Here is a 26,154-nt window from a genome sequence, read left to right as displayed (position 1 = left end):
GCCCGGCTGAGGGCGGTGAGCTCGTGCTCGCACGGCGCATGCGCTTGGCGCAGCGCCGGGGACGGGCGGCGCGGCGTGGCTGAGGGCACAGGGGGGGTGGGCAGCAATGGCGGCCGCCCTGGGGCTCTCGTCCTCGCCGGGCTCCCCCGCCGTGAGCGAGCTGTGCCAGAACAGGCGGGAGATCTTCCTGGAGGCCTCGCGGCTGCTCCTCACTTACGCTGACAACATCCTCCGGTGAGCGGGGTCGCCGCCCTCGGTCCGCGGGCGGTGCCGCAGGGTCCCGCCGGCCGCTCCCCGGCTCCGCGCGGTGCCTTCGGTTCTGTTGTGTAATACCGGAGTTCAGAAGCGTCTCGCGTGTTTTTGTCGTTATTTCGAAATTAATGTTGCTTGCCTAGAAGCGTAGTGTTCTGCTGTTCTGTTTCTTTATTGCTGGTTGGTTTGTTTTGAAAGTTTAGGAGTTTATGTATTAACCACGAAATTATGCCTTATTCCTGATTCTCCATCTTAGGTGAGTATTGAACTACCTAAAAACAAGCAGGTGCATAGTAATCAAGTAATTTAACTTGATTTAAACTTCGTTTAAACTTCATATTTACTTCATTTTAACTTCACTTTATTTTTTTACTCTGTTTTTCGCTTGCCCTTTGCGTCTGACTTCGCAGGGTTGGTACTAAGAGTTAATTGTATCTGAATTTGTGCGAGGTGGCTCTGTAGGGTGCACATACACGCCGGTACGTGTGGCTGACCTTGATGTCTTCCAGCAGCTCGAGCTGTAAGGGCTGCCCCTCCCTGTCTATATCTGGCTTGTAAAGGCTGCTGTGTGACACAGAATGGCGAGTCCCGGGCTGACTTCTTCTAAAGAAAGAGGCGAGAGGAAAAGGCTTTTAAAAGAGTTGAAAGAGGAAAGGGGAACTGAGGGATATCACAGAGACTACAGTAGTTTCACTGACATACCAGGCAGTTTAGCACAGCTTCCGTGGTGGGACGAAAGCCACTCAGCATTAACCTGGCTGGTTCAATTAGAATGCACCAGGTATAAGGAGATGTGAAGTTGTCTCTAAGTGTCTCTACAAACTTAGCCCTGCTGGGTATGAGTACAAAACATGAATTCCTGAACACTAGTTGCAAGCTAAACTTTAGCTCCAGTTGGTAACTCTCAGAGTTAAGTACAAAAAGACATTTATAAAGTCAAAGTTTTGTGTAGGTTTCGCCTAAGTGATGTAAATGAAGCTAAACTTTTAAAAAATATTTCATAGTGCAGTTACCCAGCTTTTAAGTGTGTACCTAATTTGCAAATGTAACTTTCAATTTGTTCAGGAATCCCTATGAGGAAAAATACAGATTAATTCGGATTGGAAATCCAGCATTTTCCACAAGGCTGTTGCCCGTCAGAGGAGCAGTTGAATGTTTATTTGAGATGGGGTTTCAAGAGGTGAGTATAATGTAGTAACTTCAGGTGTCTTCATCAGTTTAAAATTGAATTTTTTTCCTGCTTCTCTAGTTACAAGGGAGGAGATTGTAGGGCAGTTGGTATTTTCTTTCAGTCCTTGTCTGCAAATATCTGTAGCTAACCAGCAGAGAATTTAGATGTTCTGCTTCAGAAAAATGGTGAGCTAACTTAATGTATAACAAGATATTTTTTTTGCTGCTCAGGCACACTGCTGGTTTACTGAATGGTCGGATACATATCCATGCTGGCACAGAGTGGTGGGAAGCAGAGTGGGAACTCCTTCTCTTTGTAGCAATACACTGTGAGGTGAACATCAGGCATTATAAATGAGTGTTGAAACTGCCATTTTAAACAGAGGAAAAAATTTAAAACCTCTGCTCTTCATATTCCTACCATCAGTAAAGCCGTGTAGTGTAGTCCTGATCTGATTAAAATCTGATCTTCCAAAACAAAACCAGAAATGTTTTTCGGCCAATTCACAGTGCAGCTGCACAAGTGCTGGTGTTGTCATGACAGCAGTGAAGGGCAATAGGCTGACTGTTCAAGTAGTAGTAGGAGGGTGAGTCCTTCAAAACCCATTTATAAAAGTTATGAAATGTTACCCTAAAATAGCATTGAGTGAATCTTGATTCTGTTGCAGTCAGAAAGATGTATTTTCAAAGATTGCTTTGTGTTCTGAAGTGGTCCTTGTCTTGGTGGAGCTTGATCTGCCAAAGCTTGTTAAACTAGAAGCAGTTTTTGTGGTTATTGGAAAGCTGATGTGAAAACCCAGCTGTTTACGGTGCAAAGCTCTTGCTTTGCTTTAATTTGTTTGTTTGATGCCACACTTCTGTATGGGTATATACATTATGTTTCTTAGGTCCACCTGTCATGAGACCTCTGCCTTCTATTTGGGTAATTACTGTATTTTTTAATTACTTTAATTGAAGAAAAAGTATGCTGAAAGAAGTGACTGCAGAGGGAGTAGTGGTCTGTGGATTTATTCTCATGCTGGTGCTCAGGAGACTTTTAATGGTGTATTTTAGTCAGGAGGTGGGTGGTGTAGCTAGAGAAGCAGTCGGGCAGGTCTCTGAGAGTGTGTTGGCTCAGTCTTACAGTTATTGTGTCAGTCAAAGCTGGAGCTCACAAAGTTCTCTTCAACTGCATGGCTGATATTGCTCTTTATGCTCCGCTTGGTAATGGCTCGATACATTCAATTTAGTTTTGTGGTGATTTTAAGTGTTAATGCAAAGTCTCCATCTGCAGTCATATGTGACCTCAAGTGACTGTAGGTAAACAAATTAGCTTAACAAATAGAAATGCTGCAGTTGTAGAAACTGAAACTGTTAAAGGATGAATGCTTCAGGATATCATGTTTTTAGAAACCTGTTTCTTTATGATAAGTATACAGGTATTTGATTCTGTCATAGTTACTGATCTCTTGTTATGCTACCAGTCACATTGCAGTCAAAAACAAAACCCAGAAATCATCCCAGGTACCAGTTTTAATAAGACTAATATTGCCTATCTGAAAACTTTAAACTTAGACATAAAAAATACCAGTATGTTAAAGAATTTCCAGCAGATGCCATTCTAGCGGCTTCTTCCCCCAGTATTTGATGTCTTCCTGTGTTGCCTAGGATTTCACTGCTTTACTGTGAGAACGGAGCATTAATTGTTCATTTCTGTTGTTGCTGCTTTCTGTGCCAAACCATAACTGCGTAGCCCACAAATGGCTCTGCAAAATAAGTTACTAACACAAGGATGTCGTTGTGAGCTCTCTTTCTCTAGATCAACTTTAGGTTCTTGATCTGGTAGGCTTCTGAAGCTGTGAGAGGCTTCAAAGTTTCTACTGTAAGGGACCTAATCTAAAAACTTGAATCCAGCCAAGCCTTAAGATGCTGGCTTCCGATAAACTGTTAGCTGTAGCTACAGATCATGGACCAGCTTAGACCTGCATTAACTGCTGAATTCATTTGTCTGAATTTCAGGGAGAAACTCACCTGGTTTTCCCTAAGGAAGCTTCAATTGAGCAACTACGTAAGATCAGAGACTTAATTGCTGGAGAGAGGAGTAGCAGACTGAATGAGTCAAACCAAATCCACAGATCAGGATCCTCTGAAACTGTCAGCAGCCCTCAGACAGCTGCACAAAGGCCTTCGAGACCTGTTGACTCTGTTCTTGCCCCTGCCCGTCAGCAACCAGAAGCATCACTTGTGCAATCTCTTGAAATGGTAATTATAACCTGAAAACTTCATAAGCTCATTAATCTTGCATATTAAGATTGAAGAAGAGGTAACTATTAGGGCAGGTTGCTCAGAGAAACTGAGTAGTCTCCTAGAGCAACTTGGTCTGACCGCATAAGCTAATCTTGCTTTAAGAAGGTTGGACTGGACTTTTTTCCCTCAGTGGTTTCTGAAGGGTTTTTTAGTGTTTTCTTCAGTCTACATGCAACTTAAGCATGAAACATGCCATAAGCAGAATTGTTGAAGATGTCCGTAAAAATTCTGTTGATCAAGGTGTCAAGAAAAAACGCTGATACGTATTGAAAAGGAGCAGCAGAATGGGGAGCAAGGGGAGGGTGGGAAGCCAAGACTAGGGGTATGTTTGGTATTTGAAAGCCAGCAGAAGAACAGGAGCAGAACTGTAACGTTTGTAATTGTTGGTGTCTTGGTTCATGCATTATGATCTCTATGTGTAGCCTGTGAGGAGGGCTTTCTTTTTTCGTATGTGCCCGTCATGAAGGACAGGAATTTACCCAGACCAAGGGCAAATTTAATGTTGTTTAGGCTGAGTTTCCCTTGTCCAGGAGATTGAGGTGAAGTTCCTGATCAAGGCAGAGTTCTTTCATCTGATGTTAACTGGCCTGATGGGAAAAGACTCAGCGCCTCATACAACTTTGAAAAAATAAGTTACACATTTTGATAGAAGCTTTTAAGGATGCTTTGATAGAACATTTTGAAGAGTTTTTTCTCCTAGAACCAGTGTCACTTTGGTCTCAAAGTTGATGTAAAATGAATCCTTCCAAAAGCTCACTTCCCACCGTCCTTAAACACAGCTTGTGTGTTTTAAATTATATAATCAAGATATTGTTGGATATGATCTATGATGTACTATTTCTTCCCAATGCCTACCCAAGTCATTGAATGAGAAATGGCAAAGCATTGTTTGAAGTGATGGCTTTTGGAGATACAGAGCACTAAATGACCCATCCTCACCCAAAAGGTCCTTTGGGCAAGGTGGTGGTGTAGGCACATTGCCTTGGGACATTTAATCTAATTATGCTAGCATGACAGTAGTTGCCTCTAAAATATAATGACTGGATTTGTTTTACTTTGTTTGGGGTTTTCTGGATTGTTTTTTTCACCTGCTTCTAGATTTTTACTGTTTCAGCCCCTTCTGCAATGGTGGTTGGAAGTGATGATGAAACATACAAGAGTGATTTGCTGCTGTACTGCTTAGGATAGGAAGCTTTAAAAGTTGATCCTTCAATGACAACAATGTTGCACAGTGTTGACACAACGTATTCTGATGTTAATTCTTCCAATTTCTAGTTACTCTGCCCCAACACATGCTAGTCATTAGAGTTGTGGATCCACTTCTCTGAAACTATTCATTTTCCATGCTTCCATGCCTGGGTGATGGGGCCAAACTTACTGTTATTTAGAGGCATTAGTAAGGCAATGTTTGCACTCTTTTAGAATGCTGTATTTAGCTAATCTCTACAGGGAACTATACTGATAGGTCTCTGAGCCATTGAATTTGGTCGTTATAGTCTGATTTGATTGGAAGTCTGGCAGTGACTTGACCATTTTGCTTGCACAGCAGTGGGGGGTTTGTTTTCCAGTGAGTACGCTGCAGAGTTATAGTTGTATTATTGTTGTATGCACTGCTGACAGATGTCAGAGAGATTTAGAGGTGTTTCTGTAGTGCAAGCATTTTTTTCTTGCCTGTGTGTTTCACCTGTCATTCATGGGAGGCCTGGTAAGTGCAGGGAAAAGCAGCTTACTTGAAAGAACAGAGGAATATTCCCAAATACACAGTTCTAGGGACCTAACCCATCATTAATTTGCCTCATTGTTTTATTCTGCATTTCTTGTCATAAATATTCTTGAGACTTAGGAAAAGGAGAGCTATGGCTAGTTGTTAATTCTGGTGGCTGGACTCTGATCATTTCCTGAATGGCGTAGTGATTACAGGAGGAAAGGTGTATCCAAATTAGAACCGCAGTGAGGTTCACCTCACTTCTAAGATTAAATTTGCGTAACAGGTGCATCAGTGGGTTTAATGAAACCATACCCTTTCAGGAAGTTGACAGACCATGAAGGTCTTTAGGCCTTTGTCAGCCTCTAACATCCCTTATTTCTTTCTTTCAACTTGCACTGAAGTGAATCTGAACACAGTGGAGTTTATGATGTTAAACCAGTTACCTGCAGCAAATGAGCTCCAGGAAGAGCAAAACCAGCTCTGTTCTGTTTTAGCAGTTGTGAAAATTAAGGACTGATTCTGCAGTACTGTAACATCATCAAGACAACCACTTGTAATTTAAGTGCTCCTTTTAAAGAAGTTATCTTCTGAAGAGTTCTCACACCTGTGTGTGTTATATTGCATTTGCTGCCAGACTCTCGGGAAAGCATTGCATTTTTGATGAAATTAAGATGGTAGTTAGCAAGCCTAAAGGCTGAAACATGATGTGGCAGTAGAGAAAAGGTAAATTAGCAGTGCCACAGGCTTACCCCAAAAATATGCCAGGCTCCTACTTTCAAAATCCCGTTTCACTTTCTGGATTGTTCCCTTTTAAATGAGAACAAATAGTTGGCTCAGCTACCAACTTCGTTGTTATTAACTTCAGCTGTTGATTATAGTATCTGTGTGTGTACCTTATTGGGTGTAACATGCCACTAGATGACACTTAGGATAATTGACTGAAGAAACCTAATTCTTATATCCAGTTGCTACTGAAACAGACTGGGTGGTTCAGTGGGTGGTCACTGGGCTGTCTATACAAACCTCTATCAGAACTGATCTATTAAAAAAGGAAGTAGAAACAGACAAGCAACATTCATGAATAAGAAATAATAAACAGAATTCATCAAATTCTACAAACCAGTTTAGTAGTGTCCAGAAAATGAGAGCAATTACATGTCTTTTTGTAGATTTTGGGTAGAAGATGTCCAAAAGAAAGGTGGGAGAGAGAAGTCAAAATCTTTCCCATTAGAAGTGTCTTTAAAAACATTTTTCTCCCTAAGTTAGTACACTTTTCACTCAAGACACCACTCAGAATGCTCAGAGACAACAAGACTGGCTTTACACTTTGGGTGGTGGTGTCTTCAGTTGTTGATATCTTTGTAAATAAGCATTTCACCTGTAAATAAATATATTATGTAAATATGAACATAGAATTATGAATGAAATATGAACAGAATTATGACTGACTTAAACTAAAATTAGAGAGCTTGGTTATTCTGCCTGAAGGTGGAAGTTCATAGATCATCTTATAACTGAAAATCCTTTTGCAGGCTGCAAATATCTTGAAAACACTTCAAACAAAATTTGAGACTCTTGTATTGATGTATGAGAATCCTTCTATTCAGCAGAAAGCACTAGCTGCAATTCCCCTCCAGGAATTGAAAAGCAAGGCTCAGAAAAAGCTAGCACAAGCTACAGGACTGGACAAAGGTAATGCTGCCTAGTTAAAGTGTATATGAAAGTAGAAATATTCTTTCAAGTGTACTGTACATTGTCAGTGTGTGTTTGGTCATGTCTGCAGGTTCCAAATGCTGTTTCTAAATTGGAATGGTCTTCTTCCTAATTTACTACTCTCTTCTCTTATTCTTGTTTTGCTTTTGTCATCCATCTTTCACTGCTTTTATGTAGAAATTTGGGACACTTAATTTCTGAATTAGTAGAAAAAAATGCTGGGGAAACAAACGTTGCATTCCTTGGAGTGAAATAGCTACAAGAGGAAGGGAGCTTCTTGTTCAAGTAGTCATTGTTATGAAGTTCTCAGGGTGCAGTTTTCTTGTGCATGCTACAGTTCTAAATCATAATAAATTTTTTTAAGTACTGCTTCTCTTTTTTAAAGTGATATTGATGAGATTTTGAATGTGGTCTCTCCATGATGCAACCTGATACAAGCAAATGATCACTTTCCTTGCTAATGCTTAAATGAATAGGGTTATCCCCTGTTTCTTATGGGGCTAGATATGAAATGTAGGCATAAATACTTGAGGCATCAGTGTCTAAAATTTATATTTGCTTCATAAATGTGAATTTGTTTTGAATGTATGAAGTTTTTGTCAGTTAAAATGACATACTTCTATTTTCAGGTGATGGGTTTAGATTTGTTTCAATGGTACAGTGAAATGTTACTTCTACAGGATAAATATTTTAAAAAGTACAATTCCAAGACCATATTTCAACAAAAAAAGTGCTTTTCAATGTGAATCTTTGAAAGAAGACAAAGAACCCACGTGACCAAGTGCAAAGCATTCTCATTCATCAGCATGGGACAATACAATGGGGAAAAGAGACTTAGCAGTAATAAATTACAACTATTAAATTTCTTTATAAAGGAAAAAAATAGAAAACAAGCCTGCCTCCTAGACTTTCTTCTAATACTTCTGTGCACATTGTTTAAAAAGGGGAAGGAAGGAGGGGGATAGTGTTCTGGGTGCTTCTTCCCAAATTATCAAGCTGACTTAGTCAAAATGGCTTCCAGACTTTAATTTAGATACAAATCAAGGTGAAGGTATGGAATTCCACTGTTTCGGATTATGACAGCTTGAAAGCATTTTTTAAGAGCTTTATAGAAACATTTGGTTTGGAATGGACTGTATATGAGATGTTTGGGTAATTGGCTTTGAGGTTCTTTGGTTTCTGTCCTGCTGCATTAAGATTGCCACCTGTGGGAATAAATATAGTGCTAGGGGATACTTGTTTTTAGGATAGGTCTTGCAACACATAACAAGCATTTTTGGCTCATAAGGACTCTACTAGGAAGATAGCAGTCATTTGATGGAAAGTATAGCTTTGATTTTATTATTTTCCTTTGCCACATTTTATTAGAAAGATGGACTGAACAGTCAGAAATAGCTGTGTATCACAGCCGACTGTTTTCTGTTCGAATAAATCACGTCATTTTTTTCATGTGATGTTTTAGTGAAGGATTTATTTTGCAAATCAAGAGAAGAATGTTTATAGCACAGCAGTCATATTTTCACAGATGGCTTCTAGTTTGAATGTTGTTATTCAGGAAAAAAAAAGTATGGCCTGTGCTTGAAATCTTCTCATTCAGCTTTTAGCAAAAAGTTTGGATTTACAAGCGTATCCATTTTGTAAGCAGTAAGCCTTTCTCTGAGTGTTCCAGCACAAAGGTTTTTCACATACATGAGTAAAAATGGAAATTTTACTATAATTAGAAGTCAAGTGTTCTTGCTTTGATTAACAGATGATCTTCATGCACTTCATGATCTTGGCAATGTGTGTTTAATAGTGTTAGTGCTCCTACAGTGTCTTTTGTACCAAAGATGGCTACAGCTTCAGAGCAAGATGTGAAATGAGCTTAAGCACTCATCTTAGGGGTTTTTTTTCACCACCCTGAAAAAGGAGCTAGTACATAAATTTTTAGTGCAACTGCCTTCAATTTCCTTCAAGCAGCATTTTTACAAATTTATTTTGTATGCTAATATTCATTAGTCAAACCTGTCTGCACTGTGACTCGAATAAAACTGTAGTGCATAGAAATAACCAGGCAGTAATACCTATGATTGCAGTGTGGCCGATGTGATAAAGTTATTAGGAAGAATTATTTGAATATTTATATATCTGAGCAGGAAGAGTATCTCTCTGGGCATTGTAACAGGATGTGCATTTAAAGATTCTAAGGAGTTTAAAGGAATGGATCTCTCTCGAAAAACTGGATTTTTAGATTTGTTTTTTTAAGTAAAATGGGGCTATTTCCAGGTGTCAGAACAGTGAGAGTATGTGAGTAGATTCTGACACCTGTTGTAAGCAGGAAAATGGATCTGGGTGTGGCGGAATCCACTGGCGTAGAAAACAAAAGACATTCTGTGTCTACCTTGGGTAAGCTGAGAAAGGTGTTTATTTGCTGAAATTAGAACAAACTCAGCATGTTTGCATGGTATATATATATTTTCTACAACAATTGAACTGTGTTTGTAGAAAGACTGTAGCGAGCCTGTACAGCTGGTTGTTTAGACTGCTGCCAGTGTCTGGTTCTTTGGGATTTTGAAATCAAAGCAATTGTTTTTCCTAGTTTAATAGCTAAGAACAGGAAAATATTTTGGAGCAGAAAAATAATTAACTCTCCACTCCAAAGTCCTGGAAGAGTATGAAGAGCATCAGGAACCTCACCAGGCTGAAATGTAAATCTGACTTGTTTTTCTGAGCAATTTCTTATTCTCATTCCAGCTGTAGTATTTAGGACTGCAGTTTTTTATTCTTGAGTTTGAATGTACTCAGTTCTTGACAATTCAGATTTTCTTTTTTTGTATGTGTTTAAGTAATATACGAAGCTTTTTAATCTGGTTTTTATAATTAAAAGTACATAAAAAATATACAAATGCCCAGAGAATAGTGATTTGCATAGGCACTGTCAAGTTCAATTAAGTTACCTTTCCATTTGAAGTAAATGTGTGTTGTATAAATTTTACAGGTGCACATGTGAATGAAGAGGACTTCTTATTGTTGGAGCTTTTGGACTGGTTTAAGACTTCCTTTTTTCATTGGGTAAATAGTCTTCCTTGCAGCAGGTGTGGTGGGCAGACAGAGCCTAAAAGTGACTACCTGTTGCCTACTGATGATGATCTAAGGTGGGATGCCGGTCGAGTGGAAAACCATTACTGCAACCAGTGTCAGCTCAGTAATAGATTCCCACGGTGAGCATACAGAGACTTGCTGTCTTTTTTCTTTCAAGAAACAGCTTTGCATTTGTGCATCTTGTGAACGGTGAGAAGTTGTTAGTTCAGAGAGCAGAGAAGCTGTTTTATGTAATGTGATAGCACGTTTGATGAACCAGCAATTTCTCTACAAGATCAGAGATTTTTAAAAATAATATGTGCTTTCTCCTACGTGGATTTGTTCTGAATGCTTGTCTGGCATGGTTGGGGGTTCTTTAATGCTAATTTGATGAACTTCAGCTTCTAAATAAATATGTTAATATTGGCAACCATACGTAGGTAGTGTTTTGTTATTGCAGGGAAAACTTCACTTCTGTAGGAAATCACAGTGTAATGTACATCTTTTGCTGAGTCTGTAGCAGAAGAGCAAATACACAATTTATTTATACTTTTGTGACATTTAGACATTTTTCTAACTACTTGAAGGACCAGCATACAAAAGTCATATTTTAAGATGTCTAAATCAGTTTTGAAAACCAGATTCATTTCAGTGAATCTGAAATTTCAGTGATTCATTAGCTGCTATAAACATATGATGGAGTCCTGTGAGTTGAGATGACATTCTGCTCAGATGTATTTTGTGCAGTACAGCAATTATATTCATTATCTTCTGTGGACTGATGGGTACTGAAGTCTGGTCAGATCAGCAGAACACGATGTAAAGATTTCTGAAAGGTGAAATGTATTTTCAGTTGTTTTTGGTTTGTGTTGTTTTTCTCCTGTAGGTATAACAACCCTGAAAAACTTCTGGAAACCAGACGTGGACGCTGTGGCGAGTGGGCCAACTGTTTCACACTGTGCTGCAGGGCTGTTGGGTTTGAAGCAAGATACGTCTGGGACTATACAGGTATCAGTATTCTGGAGTATTGTAACATTAATACAAACCTGTGCAAAAGGAGGTTATGTATTTTATGTGTCTCATGTCATAGTAGCCAGCAGGCAGTGCATGCAGTTACGCAGTCAGCTAACAAAGGCAATATACATACAATTTCCTGTCTTGCCTGGTGAGATGGAATACAGTTCTGAAAGTAAGGTGACATGACTGACTTCAGAATAATATGGCCTTTAGCTGAATGTAAGGGACTGTGAAGAAAGAAGAAGCTTTGGTAATGTTTCTAAATGTAGATGAACAGAAAACATGTTCCTTCACCTGTTCCTTCATTTAATAAATTGGAAAAAGTTACAATATTCTGCAAGATTAGAGTAAAGACTCTATCTTTATATGTCATTGTTTATTCTTGGCCTTTGTTACATAGATCATGTGTGGACTGAAGTGTATTCTTCGTCTCAGAAAAGATGGCTTCACTGTGATCCTTGTGAAAATGTCTGTGATAAACCTCTTCTCTATGAAATTGGCTGGGGAAAGAAGCTCTCCTACATAATTGCATTCTCCAAAGATGAGGTAGGAGTAATGATGCTAATAATAAATAAACTTGCCCTGAAGCAAGTGTGCAATGTATTCCACCTTGGTGTGATTTTTACAATTATTTTAGAAAAGTATACTTTTGTTAACTAGCCTCTTTAAATGAAGCAAGATATGTGGGAATTTTTGGTTGCTTTATTTTCTTCCACTTGTGCCTGAGGTTGTTGATGTCACCTGGAGATACAGCTGTAAACATGAAGAGGTACTCTCTAGAAGGACAGCGCTCAGCGAGGCTACACTGCGAGAGACAATTAATGCACTAAATAGAACGGTATGTAAGTGTTCTTCAGTGGGTTTCTGAGAGTGAGGCACAAGTATCTGCAGAATGTGAAGTCCTCAAACAAAGGAATGCATTTGATAACCTTGTGGGAATGCACTACAGAGATAAAAAATGCTGTTAATTACCCATTTTACCCTGAATACAAGGAATCTGTTGAAGTGCTGAACTTATGAGAAATAAGATAATGGTATGTAAGAGGATTATCGTATTGTCTCTTACATATACAGATGTGTGTATACATTATTTTTCTTAGGGACTTTGGAGCAGACTTGTAGTTCTTGGGAGTAAACTGGAATTCCTTACTAACTGTGCGGGCTCCTTCAGAATGACTGAACATTTTCCACGTCAGTGCAGCTATGACTTGAAAACAGTAGCATTTACAGTTGTAAGAAATGCAGGTTTAATTTGCTTTTGGTGACTTTTTACAAGCTCTAGGAAGTGAGAGGAATGATTCATGGGCTGTTTCTAAGACTTTCAAAAGGTGTTGATACCATCAGCAGAGCTTTGACTCAGAGCTACGTGTATATTTACACTGTTCATGCTTAGCACCCCCAAAATACATGGAGCCATTTGCACCTGCATGTCATGGTTGCAGAGCCTCTCTAGGCTTTTTCCACTCCCTACTTGGGACATCATGAACTTACTTCAATATACTATAATACCATAAAACCTTGAACCACCTTGAGGTTTCCATTTTGTCCTTCCTTCCTTCCTTCCTTACAGGGCTATTTCCCATGCATGGAAACTAGTTCCAGTGGTAGTATACAGCTGATAACTTAATAAACAGATTATGCCTTTTTTGAGGTCTACTGACTTGAGAGTTGTAGCCATACATTAAGACTGTGAGTTGAACTGGATTAATATTTTGAGACCTGGGCTTGAAATAATTTTTATGGTAATGAAAAGTTAGAATGACGTTGCACTGAGAAGCAGTAACCAGAGCAGCAAAGCAAAAGGAGGTAAAGGAATTTAGTGGTGTCCCCTCGAAGCCCCAAACCCCTGCTGCTTACAAAACTGATCTGAGGGGTCCTTTCTTCTGATCTATTGGTAATAGAAACCAATCACCACATTCTTCTCCTCTGCAGTTTTGTGTACAGGAAGAACTTTGGAAATGGGGCACTAGTAAGTTGAAAAATTTCCCTGACAGTATTGATGGAATCAGGAAACTCTGACATCCTTGTCACTTCAGTGATATCACTGTAGGATCATGCTCTGTTTCACTTACAGAAGTTTAGGAAACTTCTGTAAAAGATGTCATTGCCAGCTCTAACAGATGGTGCTTCATGTTGGTCTGTCTCTTACTCCTTTCTGCCACCTTTACAGGACTGTGCAGCTCTCAAGCTGACCATGAGCACTTTTCAAACAAAGAACAGGAATTCTGGCCATACTTTTCATAAAAACTCAAAAATAGTAGAGGGAAGAAGGTTTACATGTGTTTCCAGTACCATCTTTGTGTTTTTCCCATCTTTCTTTCCCTACATGTGAAAAATCCCAACCCTTTCATCTCTATGCTGTTGCTTTCCCTGCTGCTTACCAGTGTTATTAAAGCTGTCTTGTGATTTTTAAAAGAACACCTTTGTCAGTCTTTTTAATTGTACCCTATTTTGAGGAGCAACTTACTCTCTACAAAGTAAATTATACACTCCTTCTGCTACATACACTTTTTTTTTTGTCCAGTAGCTGTTCCAAATGTTTGATTTAATGTTTGAAATAATTTAATTTATTAAGTTAATAAATTTAATCTATGTAAGTATTTGCTCTTCCTCCTTTTTTCTTTTGTCACTTAAAATAGAAATCAGATTTCAGGGTCTTAGAGGCAGTTTGCCATCCAACTGCTAAAAGGACTGAGTATCCTAATTTTGTTATCCTACATTTGTCCTAGTTAAAAGGCCTTTCCTAAAGTTCATACATAGGTGACGATGCAGTGGGGGAAAAGGGAACTTCAAAAAGTTGGAGTCCAAGATTCTCCATGTTATATTCTTCAGTCACAGAGGGCAAAGGTAACTCATGCCTGGAACTTTCAAGATGTGTTAGAGCAAGTTTTCATTACTCCATTCAGTCACAAGCCTCCAGCTAGTATGGTTTCCTTCCTTGCAGCCTGTTCAGACAATAAGTGTTGTAGAGGCCTCCTCTAACCTGCCCTTTTCCTATCATCTCCTAGAAACTGGCTCCACAGCAGGAGGAATTATAGTCTTTGTACTGTTTGATGCAGAACTCCAAAACTGTCTTTTAAGCTCAATTTTTCTGAGTTACAACTAAAGAGAAGCATGGTATGCAGTATGCATTATCACCTGTATGCAGTGTTAATTAAAATGGGAGTCTGAAGGATCACTGTTTGTCTTTCCTGCAAAAAGAGCAAAGGCTATGGCTGTTATTTCTCTGGATGTCTGTCTGTTCCATTGCCAAGCAGAGGCCACACAACAGTTCAAAAGATGTTGAGTGGCTTGTTGTTAAATGCAAAGCAGACAAGAATAATTTAATCGCTTCAGTACTTATTTTACCTCTCAAAAATATTTTGTGTGTTTTATCTGGGCCAGGCATTCCTAAATGAGTATATAGCCTCTGGATTACCATCTAATAATATTCTGTAGCATTGTAGCACACTCTGACTACAAATTTTCTTTACCTCCTGCCCTATTCCAGTCTGTTGTGTGTTATCCTGATGGAAAGTGGGAGAGAGGACCCTGAACTTCAACTGCTTTCTTTGGAATTTGGATGGTGGAACAAAGAAGCAAATTTTTTGTATTTGCTCCAATTTTTTGGTAGTGATTGTAATAGTTATAGTTATAGCCAGGTCAACTCTTAAAAGGAAAACTAGTAATCTAGGTTGAATTGCAAGCATTTCATGTTCACTGATGTGAGATGAACCACTGTTTCTTGTCAAAAGTTTAAAATTCCACTCCTGCCCTCAGAGTATGTGTTGCTCAGCCAGCAGTGGGTCTACTTAAACTATGGGTTATCGGTCTTGTGAGAGCACAGAGTCCTTCAGGAAGCATCAACAGCACATGGCACAAAACTGATTTTAAAGGTGCAGTTCACCATCCCTCTTCCTTCTTAGTACCTTTGTCTGCCAAAGAAAGCTGTGGCCTGAGCAGGTACACAGAGGGTAATACCAACCAACAAACAAACAAAAAAACAACAAAATGAAAAACCGAACAACCCAACCAAAAAAAAAAAAATCAAAAAGCAGGAAGTTTGAGTCATGGCAGCTAGAGTTTTTGCAGTCCATTTCTGATGACAATGTCATTGGTAGGAAATGTAGTTACAAGTTTACCCAGCACAGGCTGTGTTGATGTCTGCAGAGTGTGAGTGTTTGGCATGTCAGGCCTGCTGCATTTCTATGCAAGAGTCTGATGGGTGGCAGGAGATTACAAGAATTAGCATACTTGTGCTCTTTATACTTGAGGAACTTACTGATTTCTTGTATTGTGCATAAAGAGGTCTGTTTTCTGAAGCCTTTTTATGTTGAAACACTCCTCTGGGTTTTTTCAGCTGTTGTTACAAAAACTACACAGCAAAGACATCCAGTTCTCAGCATCACATCAGTGATTTCAGTGATGGCCACTGACACTGGGTTTCACCTACATCTAAGTGCTTACAGGAAATTGTGGATTGGTATTGTTAATTTAGGATAAACCATATCAAACTTCCTCTGAGCTGGAGCAAGATCAGTAGTGCTGCATAGGGATATTGTAAGCATCAGGGCAACTGTTAGACTCAGGAGGACCTGGTGTTTCATGGGAAACTGCTGCAACCACTGGTTGTCATCCATCAACACAAGTAGAGGTGTGTTTCCCCCCCTTGCTGTGTTAGAACTGGTATTTGGCATCTGGAATTTGTTCAGCTGGAGCTGTTTCTCATAATTTCTCTGTATCTACTTTCCTTTATATAGTTCCACATTGTTGTCTGGAACAAAAAAACTCTTCAAATGTTTCTTTTGTGATCTCTGTTGGCAAAACTTGCTGGGGTCAGAACTGCTTTTGAGATAACTGAAATGCTTATCAGCCTTAAGTTTCAGGTCCCAGTGGGCTGAGTGTGCATGCCTTGGGTGATCACCAAAGCAGAAAAAAAGATGATGTGTGTAATAATTTACATACTCAATGCTGAACTTAATTTTTTCAGCCCCATCCGGGTTTATCCACAGTTAAAAACCTGAAAGGCTTCACATTCCGGATTTGTATATTTGACATGAAAATCATGTAGGTAAAATACTAACATCTCAGTAATTTTTTTTGAAGTTGTTTACCAAAAAATTGCTCATAGTTTTATTCATGTAGGCAAAGAAGACGTGTAATTAATTTTATTTTTCACTAATTTTTCTGGAACTAAGTTTTTCTTAGAGTTCTGACATCTGAAAAATAGACATGTCATGATGGGTTTGTGATAGAATTAAGTGAAATAACTTGTTTTGGCTTAATCAAAAACCAAAACTGTTGCCAGCCAAGTCACTCCACTTTAGAGAAAAAATATTTGACCACAAATTATTCTTGCCTTCTCTTTCCTCCGAATAATATTGAGAACAGCTATGGTACAGCATACATATGAATAGCTATAAAAAACTGTTATGGGAGCATTTTATCATCCAAGTAAATGTATTAAAAACATTCTTTTATAAGAATTCCAGATAATGTCGACAAGTTCCTAGAGAAAGCACTGCTGTCACATAACTGTGCACTTATGACTGGTTTTTATTTGTGCCTATGGTATAAGTTTAATGTTTCTAACAGTCAGTCTAGACTTTAAATGTTAATCTGTTTTTTCTGTTTTCTGTTTTTTTATTATAGAAAAATAATTCTATTTTTCCCTGTTGGTGTTGCTGGTGTTCTTTCTGAATGTTCTCTTTTTTCCTAAATGTCTTTTTTCAGAGACAAAAGTCTTTGTCAGAAAATAGAAAAAGAGAGCTGCTGGAAAGGACTATTGTGGAGCTTGTTGAGTTTATTTCCCCTAAAACACCAAAACCTGGAGAATATGGTGGAAGGACATCGGGCTCAATGGCTTGGCGAGTAGCCAGAGGTGAAATTGGTCCAGAGGTATTTAACTCTTACACTGCTGAACATCTTAGAGGTAGCTAACTAAGGCTTTGTGATTATGATCTGTAAAAAAAAGAAGACAGTTCTTGGCAGGGTGCCAGATTCTGCTCAAACAGGTGAATCTTGCAAAAGCATTAGGTGAAAGTTTGATGTGAATTCAGTAGAGGTCCACAAGTAATTTTTGAGAATTAATGGTGGTCCATTGATTCTAATAATGTTTGCGACTCCTTGGTATCAAGTGTGTTTTGTTCTTAAAAGTTAAAAATATTTTTCCATTTGAATGAGTTAGTTTGACAGAACTAGAAAGTTTGTTAGTTGAAAATAATTGGGAAAACTGTAAAAAATTATTGTATTTGTATTATTAGTTACTTCCAGGTTTTGATGAATAGTAGGTTTTGACCAACTATTTTTGTTACTAGAGTAAGTAACAACATTTGCTTTGTGGGAGCAAATAGAATTTTGTAAATTAAGCAATCTCTTAAATAATAAGCTTGATTGATTTTCACATCAATGTGTTTCTATTGTTTCCAAAAGCAAGGCTTATTTTTTATTTATTCTATGCTAAAATACAGTTTCCCAGAACCATAATAGTATTTAGCTTGAGTCAGGATGCAAAGGTGTTACCTCCATTTTGTAGGAATCCCATCATGTGGACTGTCTAACTGTCCTAAACAGTTACACAAAATTAATGAGTTTCTTAGGACTGTCTAAGTTTGAGAAACTAATAGTTTATTGGAAGACTTAATTTCTGAAGCTCATAAGAACAATGACTTTTTAAAGAAAAGTAATACTGTGAAGTTACACAGTTTGTACTTTCAAGTTTTTTGAAGTTGATTTGTAAACTGGTGTACGCAAGCACTTATATATGGGAGTCACAGGTTTGCTATTCAAAACAACCGTTTACTTATCAGTGTATAAGTAATGTACTTAACATACAAGTTTTCTGTTCTGAAACTCTTAATTTCTTACTTAAATGGTATTGTTTCATGCTAGTTTGTTAAAAAGCTACTCCTAAAAGTAAATATATGCACATTTTAAAAACAAAATTACTCCTCCCCTCTGGAAAAGTTGCAGGTGTACTGTAGGAGACTGTTTTAAAACTTTACTTCTGCAGAAATGGTTTTGTACATGACCTCCCTTAAAAAGGACATCTTTTTGACTTGGCAGCAATACTGAATTGCAAAACCATGACATACTGTTTGAAAGTAACATGGTCTTGGGGGAATTTAGGCATTGGGGAATGAAGGTACTTGTGTTTTTGGGCTTTTTCAGAAAAGAAAAGAAGTCGTTTTTATTCCCTCTGGAAAGGAGAAGACATCTAAACTGTTCCATCTTGTCTACAATGTAATAGATGATAGCTACACACGGATTTCCAATAACAATGAAAAAATAAGTGGCTGGGAAGCAGGTGTTTGGAAGGCAGAATCTATTTGGAGAAAGGTTGAAACAGATTGGAAAATGGTAAGAATAGCAATTATTAAAAGCATCTAATTACAGTAAAATTATAATAACTCCAATAAAACAGAAAACCTTTGCCAATGTTTGGATTCATAGAATTTAGCTGATGTTAGTAAATGCTGTTGTTAAGATTCAGCAAGATGGCCAGATGGTACAAGGAATTAGAAATAAATTTAACTTGTCTTTTAGAAAGGATGATTGAATTTTCTGCAGGTAGGTAAAATCCTTGCCAGAACGCCAAATTTTTAGAAATGGCTTCCTTCTTAGGCTTTTGGGGAAATGCTGTTTTATTGAAAAGCAGTATTTCTCTCAAAATAAAAAAGGTATTTGTTGGGTTTAAGAATAGTTTTATAGTGTATCATACCTGTTTGATATACAGCCAAAGGAAGAAATTGTCATCCTAAATAATACAGTTCCCATCTGCAAGAAGACAAAAAAAAAAAAACCTGTCAGTTATCCAGAATTTTGTATACCCTGCCCAGAATCCTTCCCAAGCATCAGGACTGAGCAGCACAAGAGTCATAGGCTCTAAATCTAAGAGCACTGCTACCTGTGAAGTGGGAAGAGATCATGTACTTGCAAGCAGCTTTTCCCACAACAGCAACCAACTGTGGAACTGAATGTTCTTGTCAGGGACTAGAGCATGTTACTGCTTTTTTCCTCAGCCATTTTACTAGTCTGAAGAGTCTCTGACCAAATAGTCTTCTAGCTTCCCATTGATGAAAATGGATCTAAGTATGTTATCTGCCTTTTGAGATTTTCTCTCCTGGGTTTGTACATAACTGACTTGCAAAATGCAGTGGTGGAATAACTTGAAGAGTCTGTGCTGCACTACAGAGAAGGAATAAGGAAAGCAACAGGAGAATAGTATGAAAGATATCACATCAGGGAAGACTTAATAGTAAAACAAAAGTAACAAAAATTTCTGCTTCCCCAGGATCTGCTAAAAATATGATAGCACATTATGTTTTCAATTCTGCAATGATCAGTTATCCTCACTTTTGCAAGAAACTTGCTGTCCCTGCACTAAAACTAAACTACAATTTTTCTCAGCTATACTAATCAGATAAGACAGGGTGGGATTGATCTATACGACCAGGCAAAATACCCTTGTATTTAGTAACACCTCAAAAGGATGAGATGATGGCATTGAGAAATAATGAGCTATAGCTCCAGGTCTCTCTCAGTCTTGTGGGTAAGGCATATTAGTTCTGCAGGAGTTGTAGCCTGCAGAAAGTGTGTAAGAATCTAAGAATTTAAAATTACTTTATATTGGTTGTTTTTTTTTGTATAATGGGAGGTAACAGTAGAGGGAAAGATTGTTTGGGGTTTGCCTGTTCTTTTTGTACAAGATGCAGCTTTGGAGTTTGATTCAGTAGCTGTCCAAGAACTTAAAAGCCAAAGGAACCTTTACAGAAATATTTGATTAACATGTATTACGTGATGAATGAAAAGGTATTTAAATCTAAAAGCCAGAGAAAATGTATCTGTAAGTATTAGACCAGGAGTAACAGAAAAGCACCACTTGCTTTTATGGTACACAATGCAAGCAGGTACACACCACAAATTCAGTCAGATTACCCAGAGATAACCTGGTATCCAGGACTCAAACAGGCAGGCCACAGTAGGTGATAATAATAGTGTAAGAACCTGTAGGTCTGAAATCCATGGATTTGTAAAAGGTTTGTTTTCCAGAAGAATTGCTGCAGTGGAAGAGAATTTGAATGAGTTGATTGGTTGATTGGTTAGGTTTTTTAGACATTTTTCAAATAATACTAGAAAAAAAAACAACCAAGTTTGAAAGTTAGAGGAAAGTCAAAAATACACAAAAGAAAACTTTAAATTCTTTTTTTCTGGTTAAATGCTTGGATATTAAAATGAAAGATGAAACAGAGTAATGTTTGAGGCTTTTCTAGTTCATTCAAAACTATGTTTAATGCATTTCAATCAAGTCGTATTTAATGGAGTGTTTTGGCTTGCTCAAGTCCACCAGTTCAGTAGGATCTGATCAAGGGAAAGCTCTTGCTAGAACCAGCTGATATACTTAAAAAATGTGTGGAGGTCAGCACCTTAATGAACATTGAGACTATTTTCACATGAAAACAGCTTAAATCATTACATTTTCGTAGGTGACCTTCAGTGTAAGACTTCATACCTTAGGGGGTTTTGAGCTTTCTTCAACGTGAAAATAGTAACGCTAAAATTTTGTTTAATAGTCTGTCAATGACATTTCTATATTAGGATTGGATCTTTAGTATAACAAACTACTGTGTTTTAGTATCATTTTATTCTGGGTTGTTCTTTCAGGATTAAAAAATAAAGAGCTAAGTCCACTCAGTATGATATGAATCAGAAGCTTGGACATGACAGAATTTTTATTAATTTAGGGTTCAAAAAGGATCATGGTAGTTTGGACTATTCTGTAGTGTCTGTTATTTAGGTTTGTTGATAATAGATGTTGGACTTGAAAGAGCTGTTAGGCACTTGTGAACAAATCCTTGAGAGGGTTCATAGTAACTTTAATGAATGTTAATATGTGAGCATCACTTCAGCCAGGTGAAGTTAGCATTGGGACGGTTGTAACAGTTCAAACAATGTTAATATGGGATTTATAAACTGCTGGCATGTATGATTTCTTTTAACTGAGACACATCAAGTCATAGGAGAAGCAGTGTGCAGCCACAGCTGAAGAATCTACTGATTGCACAGTTCTTTTCATCAATGATACTGAACAACTGAAGTGTTCTGTGTATTTAAAAAAGACCCTGAATTCTCCTTCTTTAAAAAATAATAAGCTCAGGTGTTTTTGTAGCTTGAACTTTACTAAGGATGTTGAAGTACTTTAATGTTCTCTAGCAAGGGGCTGTGAACACATACAATTGTCTAACTGTGGAGTATACTTGGGGATGTAGAAAGAGGTTTTTATGTAAAATTGTACTTTGTACAATTTTAAAGGTTCAGGGGCTTGACAAAGAATGGAAGTGTGTTTTCTTAAGATTTTTATGTCCTTGTTACAATGGTTAATTTGATGTGTGTTGGTCATCTCAGTTTTTGACATGCTGGTTGTGTCTTCTTTCCATGTAGGTTTATTTGGCCCGAAAAGAAGGGTCATCCTCTGCTTCTATCAGCTGGAAGTTTGAGTGCAAGTCAGTCGGTCTAAAAATAGATAACATTTCAGTTAGGACAAGCAGTCAGACATTTCAGAGTGGAAGAATACAGTGGAGACTTTGCTCTCCTACAGCAGAAGTTGCTCTGGTAGGAGGTAAGTATGGAATTTAAATAATGAATTTTATCATTAACAGAGGTGTAACTGGAAATAAATAATTTATATGGAGAGAGTAGTGTGCAAACACTGAAAACAAAATAGGAAAATTCTTTACTTTCCCAACAGCATTTCTTAGCAAGGTCAAGAAAATACTATGTGTTTAATTAAAACTGGTACAAAACTCAGTTTTATTAGTAATCATAGCCGTACTTGCAACAGAGCTGGGCAAGCAAGAATACAAGATACTTGTGTTTTACTAGGAAGGATAGATGCTTCTGTGTCTGGTGGCAGATAAATCTGAGTAGTTGCAACTGAGGTCCTTAAACATCCATTACAGCTTAGCCTTTTAATGTGCATTCTATTATTATATACTGTCTGGAGCTGTGGTTTACTGAATTATTTATCTTTTCCTTCAATAGATAAAAATCTTTGCTCCTATTCAGATTTTTCTGGAGCAACGGAAGTTATGTTGGAAGCAGTTTTAAATGGAGGAGATGGTGGAGCTGCATGGCAACACACACAACTGTTTAGAGAGAGCTTAACAGGATGTGGAGAAAATTGCTTGGAGATAATTATAAAACTCAGTGACCTCTGAGAATCTGAACTGCAGAAATGTGCTTTGGATCCCTTGAAGACATATACCATGGATACAACATGAAGATTTGGTTGGCAATTCCTCTTCATCCTGCTGGCAGCTTATTTCCTGTTTCACTGCTTCCATTAAATCGACTTGAAACTGCACGTGTATTGAATAGGTAAACATCACAATGAAAACCTCTTTGCTATAAAAGCAAACACCAAAATTAAGAGATTGAACCATAAAGTATCCTTAAACTTTACAATGAAAAGGAAACAATTTTTAGGAAGGAAATCGTGATCACAGAAGCACAAAGCAATTGTAATTGATTTAAATTTGGAGTTTTGGGATTGGCTTGCTGATATTTTTGGGTTTTTATAATGTACTTGGAAAAACAGTTTGAATTCTTTTTCCAGTTACAGTTTTTCAATTGCGAAAGATGCTTATAATGGTTTTAGATATTTTAAACAATATTAGAGGATTTAGAACTTTTTTTTTTTTTGATTTTGTGTAGTGTCCAGAAGTGCTAAAATTAAGTTAATTTCAAGATTGCTTCAAAATTTCCTTGTTAGATGTCTAAGTATTAAACCTGTGTTCAATACCTAGAACTGTTTGGAAGCATGATGGTTGCTGGGAAAATAACCTAATTTTAAAAGAAGCATTCATTATACAACTAAAGTTGTCATAGTCTGTGATATGACATTGAGGCTTAAAACTGAGTAAGAACATCATATTTTTTTCTATGAAAAAAGTTTATTCATTATAAGAACTTTTTAATGATATTAATTCAGATTTGCTTAATAAATCTTTTAAAAGGTAGGCATGTAGGTTGAAATTCTTTTAAGATGTTGTCTTGACTTGCTTTAAATACCATTCCCAAATTTGCTGTAGTATATACATTTTTTTTTCTGTTCAATTAATGCAGTGTTTAAATTTATTTTCAGTCAATATAATAAAAAATACTATCCAGGAGATGTCAGATGTTGCAGTGCTATGAATAAAGCATAGAGTGAATGTTCAGATGAGGTAGTTTTCATTATCAGAATGTGAGAAAGGCCATGTGTGGATTATACAAGAGATTTTTTTATTATAGAACTAAAATGCAAAGTTCAAACTATGGTTTTATTTTAAAATAAGTGAGAATTAAGGATGATGTTTTCAAGATTAGTGTTTTTTCAAGATTTTCTTCCTTTTTCTGACCTTTTCAACCTCTGTATTGATTTGAAGCATTTGTCAAAAATAATTTATGTTGAAATAAATGTTCGCTGACCTTTCAACAAATCTAAGCAAATACAAAATTATTCAGATTTTATTAGAAAACTGCATATGCACATTGAATACAGGCATCTTAAAAAATAGTAGATTATGGCCGCTCAGAAGTGACGGAACAATGTGTGGTGGATTATATACTTTAGTTCAGAGTGTAAATGGACAGTTTATGAGGGGAATTAGAAGAGTCTCTCCCCTGTAATACAGAATAACACAGTGGAAGGGTACTGCATTTTACATACTGGAAGGGTATTTATCAATACTTAACTAATGCAAAGTGAATTTGCCAGTCTTCATTTGAAACTACTTCTCTATTTGGTTTCAGTTAAATGCTTTTTCTGAAATTTTGAGTGGGAATCCAACAGGAAAGTATTTTAGCTGATAATGGGTACTACATTGGAAGAAAAAAGGAAAAGTAAGATAACTGAGGTGTCACCAATCAACAAGAATGTTTCCGCTTAATATTTTGATAGCTTAAAAAACCACTGCTTTAAGGCAGAAACTGTTTTTGCAGTGTATTATTTAGAGGACCTTGAGGAATTGCAGAATTCCTTAACTGCATCTGATAATTTGAAATCAGAAGGCAAAATAAATTTAAGTAGTAAGATAAAGTAATTTTCTCATAATTTTGGTCAGAATCTCTGGAGGAAGAGTAATAACTGCAGATAACTTGAAACAATAAAGTAATTGAAATTCATTTTTTAAAAATTTGAATGAATTAAAAAGATAGAAGAACACCTTGCCAGTCTAATTAATCAAGAAGTGCTTGTGTATTTATAGGATCACATGCAATGAATAGAAGTGCTTATTTTAGGAAATAGTAAGTAAAACACTCAGACTGAATAGAGCTAATATGAAAAATTTAAATGGAACTCCTTCAGTTGTCTTTTGGAGTACCCTATAAACAGTGAACACTTTAAAACAGCTTATGTATGAAGAGATTCAAAGGCACTAATTTCCTCTGTTGATCTCCATTTCAACCCAACTCTTAATACATTTTAATTTATTTTTTTTAAACCAGAGGCAATTCATCATCCACGGTTGTTTAACTTTCAGTATCTTGAATTCACAGTATTACGTGGTGGAAAGATCTGTGCTACAGTCTGCTCTGAAAGTATGGTTATTAAATTATGCTGGCAGTGGTACAATACTGAGTGAGTGGTAGATGTTGATCAGGACGTGTAGATAGAAGTCAGTGTTTACTCAGCTTTTTAGATGTTTGAGGCAGTAGAGATTAAATGGGGAAATTAAAAATACTGTTGCCTAGAAATATATAGCTTAATACAGGTAAAATCAGCAATGTTTTCTAGCATCCAGCTTAGTCAGGTACATTTTAAAGAATGACTGGCTGTCCACTGCACCATCCATGGGTGCCTTTCAAGGTTGCACTGAGGTGTAACAGTAAAATCTTTTTCCATTAAAGTTTATATAAACACTGTACTACCCATGTAATGCTTGCAAACTAACCTTGGGTTGCATGGTTTCCAGCAGAGCTATGTGGGAGCCTGTGCACAGAATTCCTCCTTTCAAATAAGTATTTATTGTATTGTTGTCTGTCTAGAGTTGATCATCCAGCTGTTGATTTCATCATATTCTGTTTTGACACTTAATGCTTAGTAATTTCCTACACCCCAGGAAGTTGCTGGGAAGATGTATCCTTGAAATACATGAAGGAAGCCCCTTCTAGGCAACGTAGAAAGAAAGAAGAGGTACAAAGCACAGGTATGCAGGAATCAAACAAACTTTGGTGTAGATTATATAACTTAGAGTGAGAAGTAAGTAGTGAAAATTGTCTTGTCTGATCCTGTATGAAAATCTGTCTCCTTACCTCATCTGTTATCCTTGGAAGATTTTTCACATATAGTGGGTTGGATTTAAGATATAATCCTTATTATGTGCAACATCAGGAAATGTGGAACACTAAAAATAAAGTGTGTTTGTCTCCATAGTGCGGTGGAATGAAAACAGATGGCAGGCAGCACATATGGCTGCCAGAAGCTGGGAACACCCATTTGCAGAGTTCTTCCAGCTCTAAACAAAACAAGCCAAAACAAAGGAACTCCAAGAGGGGCAGAGATTGTTCCAGGCAGATATAGGATATCTGTCCTCTTCTCCATGCCCACACTCTTACGTTTTGTTGCTTAAGCTAGAAATGGAAGTATACTACTAGTTAAGAATTGAATGGACTTCCTTAGTATTTGTTAAAATTTATCATTTCTTAAGTATAGGCATTATTTAGAATTTAATCTCTAATTTCCATTATAGGTTCAAGCCTCTGTGTTTGGACAAAATTTGTAGTTATGCCAGTGTTGTCCAAGCAATTAAAAAAAAAAAAAGTCAATATTGAAGGGACTTTTGTATCTCAGCTTCATATCATATGGATCGTTGAGAAGGAAATTGCAGACAGGTGCCTTCCTTAAGCACAGTTGCTGGAATAGACTTAGGTCCTTTCTATACTTTTAATATTTTGGGGAAATTTATTCAGCATTATTTGCAGTAGTT

General features: G+C 37.3%; 1 protein-coding gene across 2 annotated transcripts; it reads left to right on the top strand.

The window, feature by feature from the left end:
* The first annotated feature begins 15 nt into the window (after positions 1–15).
* NGLY1 (N-glycanase 1) lies at positions 16–25,600 on the top strand. Of its 2 annotated transcripts, XM_066319957.1 has the most exons (13): positions 109–234; positions 451–508; positions 1,318–1,432; positions 3,421–3,663; positions 6,949–7,108; positions 10,107–10,329; positions 11,076–11,197; positions 11,607–11,752; positions 11,934–12,044; positions 16,919–17,083; positions 18,356–18,544; positions 21,626–21,803; positions 22,226–25,600. In XM_066319957.1, exons 3-13 carry the CDS (start codon positions 1,418–1,420, stop codon positions 22,399–22,401), a joined length of 1,728 nt encoding a protein of 575 aa, XP_066176054.1. In that variant the 5' UTR covers positions 109–234; positions 451–508; positions 1,318–1,417; the 3' UTR covers positions 22,402–25,600. The 2 variants fall into 2 exon arrangements, with proteins under 2 accessions (XP_066176046.1, XP_066176054.1); XM_066319949.1 differs by lacking the exon at positions 451–508 and having other exon boundaries at positions 16–234.
* Positions 25,601–26,154: the final 554 nt, after the last annotated feature.

The sequence above is a fragment of the Sylvia atricapilla genome, chromosome 1 (genome assembly GCF_009819655.1).
Source record: "Sylvia atricapilla isolate bSylAtr1 chromosome 1, bSylAtr1.pri, whole genome shotgun sequence".
Classification (NCBI taxonomy): domain Eukaryota; kingdom Metazoa; phylum Chordata; class Aves; order Passeriformes; family Sylviidae; genus Sylvia; species Sylvia atricapilla.
This window is presented reverse-complemented; position numbering and strand designations above follow the sequence as displayed.

What these genes read in the sequence shown, in the direction of transcription:
- NGLY1 (XM_066319949.1), top strand. Translation starts at nt 107, where the DNA reads ATGGCGGCCGCCCTGGGGCTCTCGTCCTCGCCGGGCTCCCCCGCCGTG. An exon ending in AGCTACAGGACTGGACAAAG is followed by an intron (nt 7,109 to 10,106) that starts GTAATGCTGCCT and finishes TAAATTTTACAG; the next exon opens with GTGCACATGTGAATGAAGAG. An exon ending in TTGCATTCTCCAAAGATGAG is followed by an intron (nt 11,753 to 11,933) that starts GTAGGAGTAATG and finishes CTTGTGCCTGAG; the next exon opens with GTTGTTGATGTCACCTGGAG.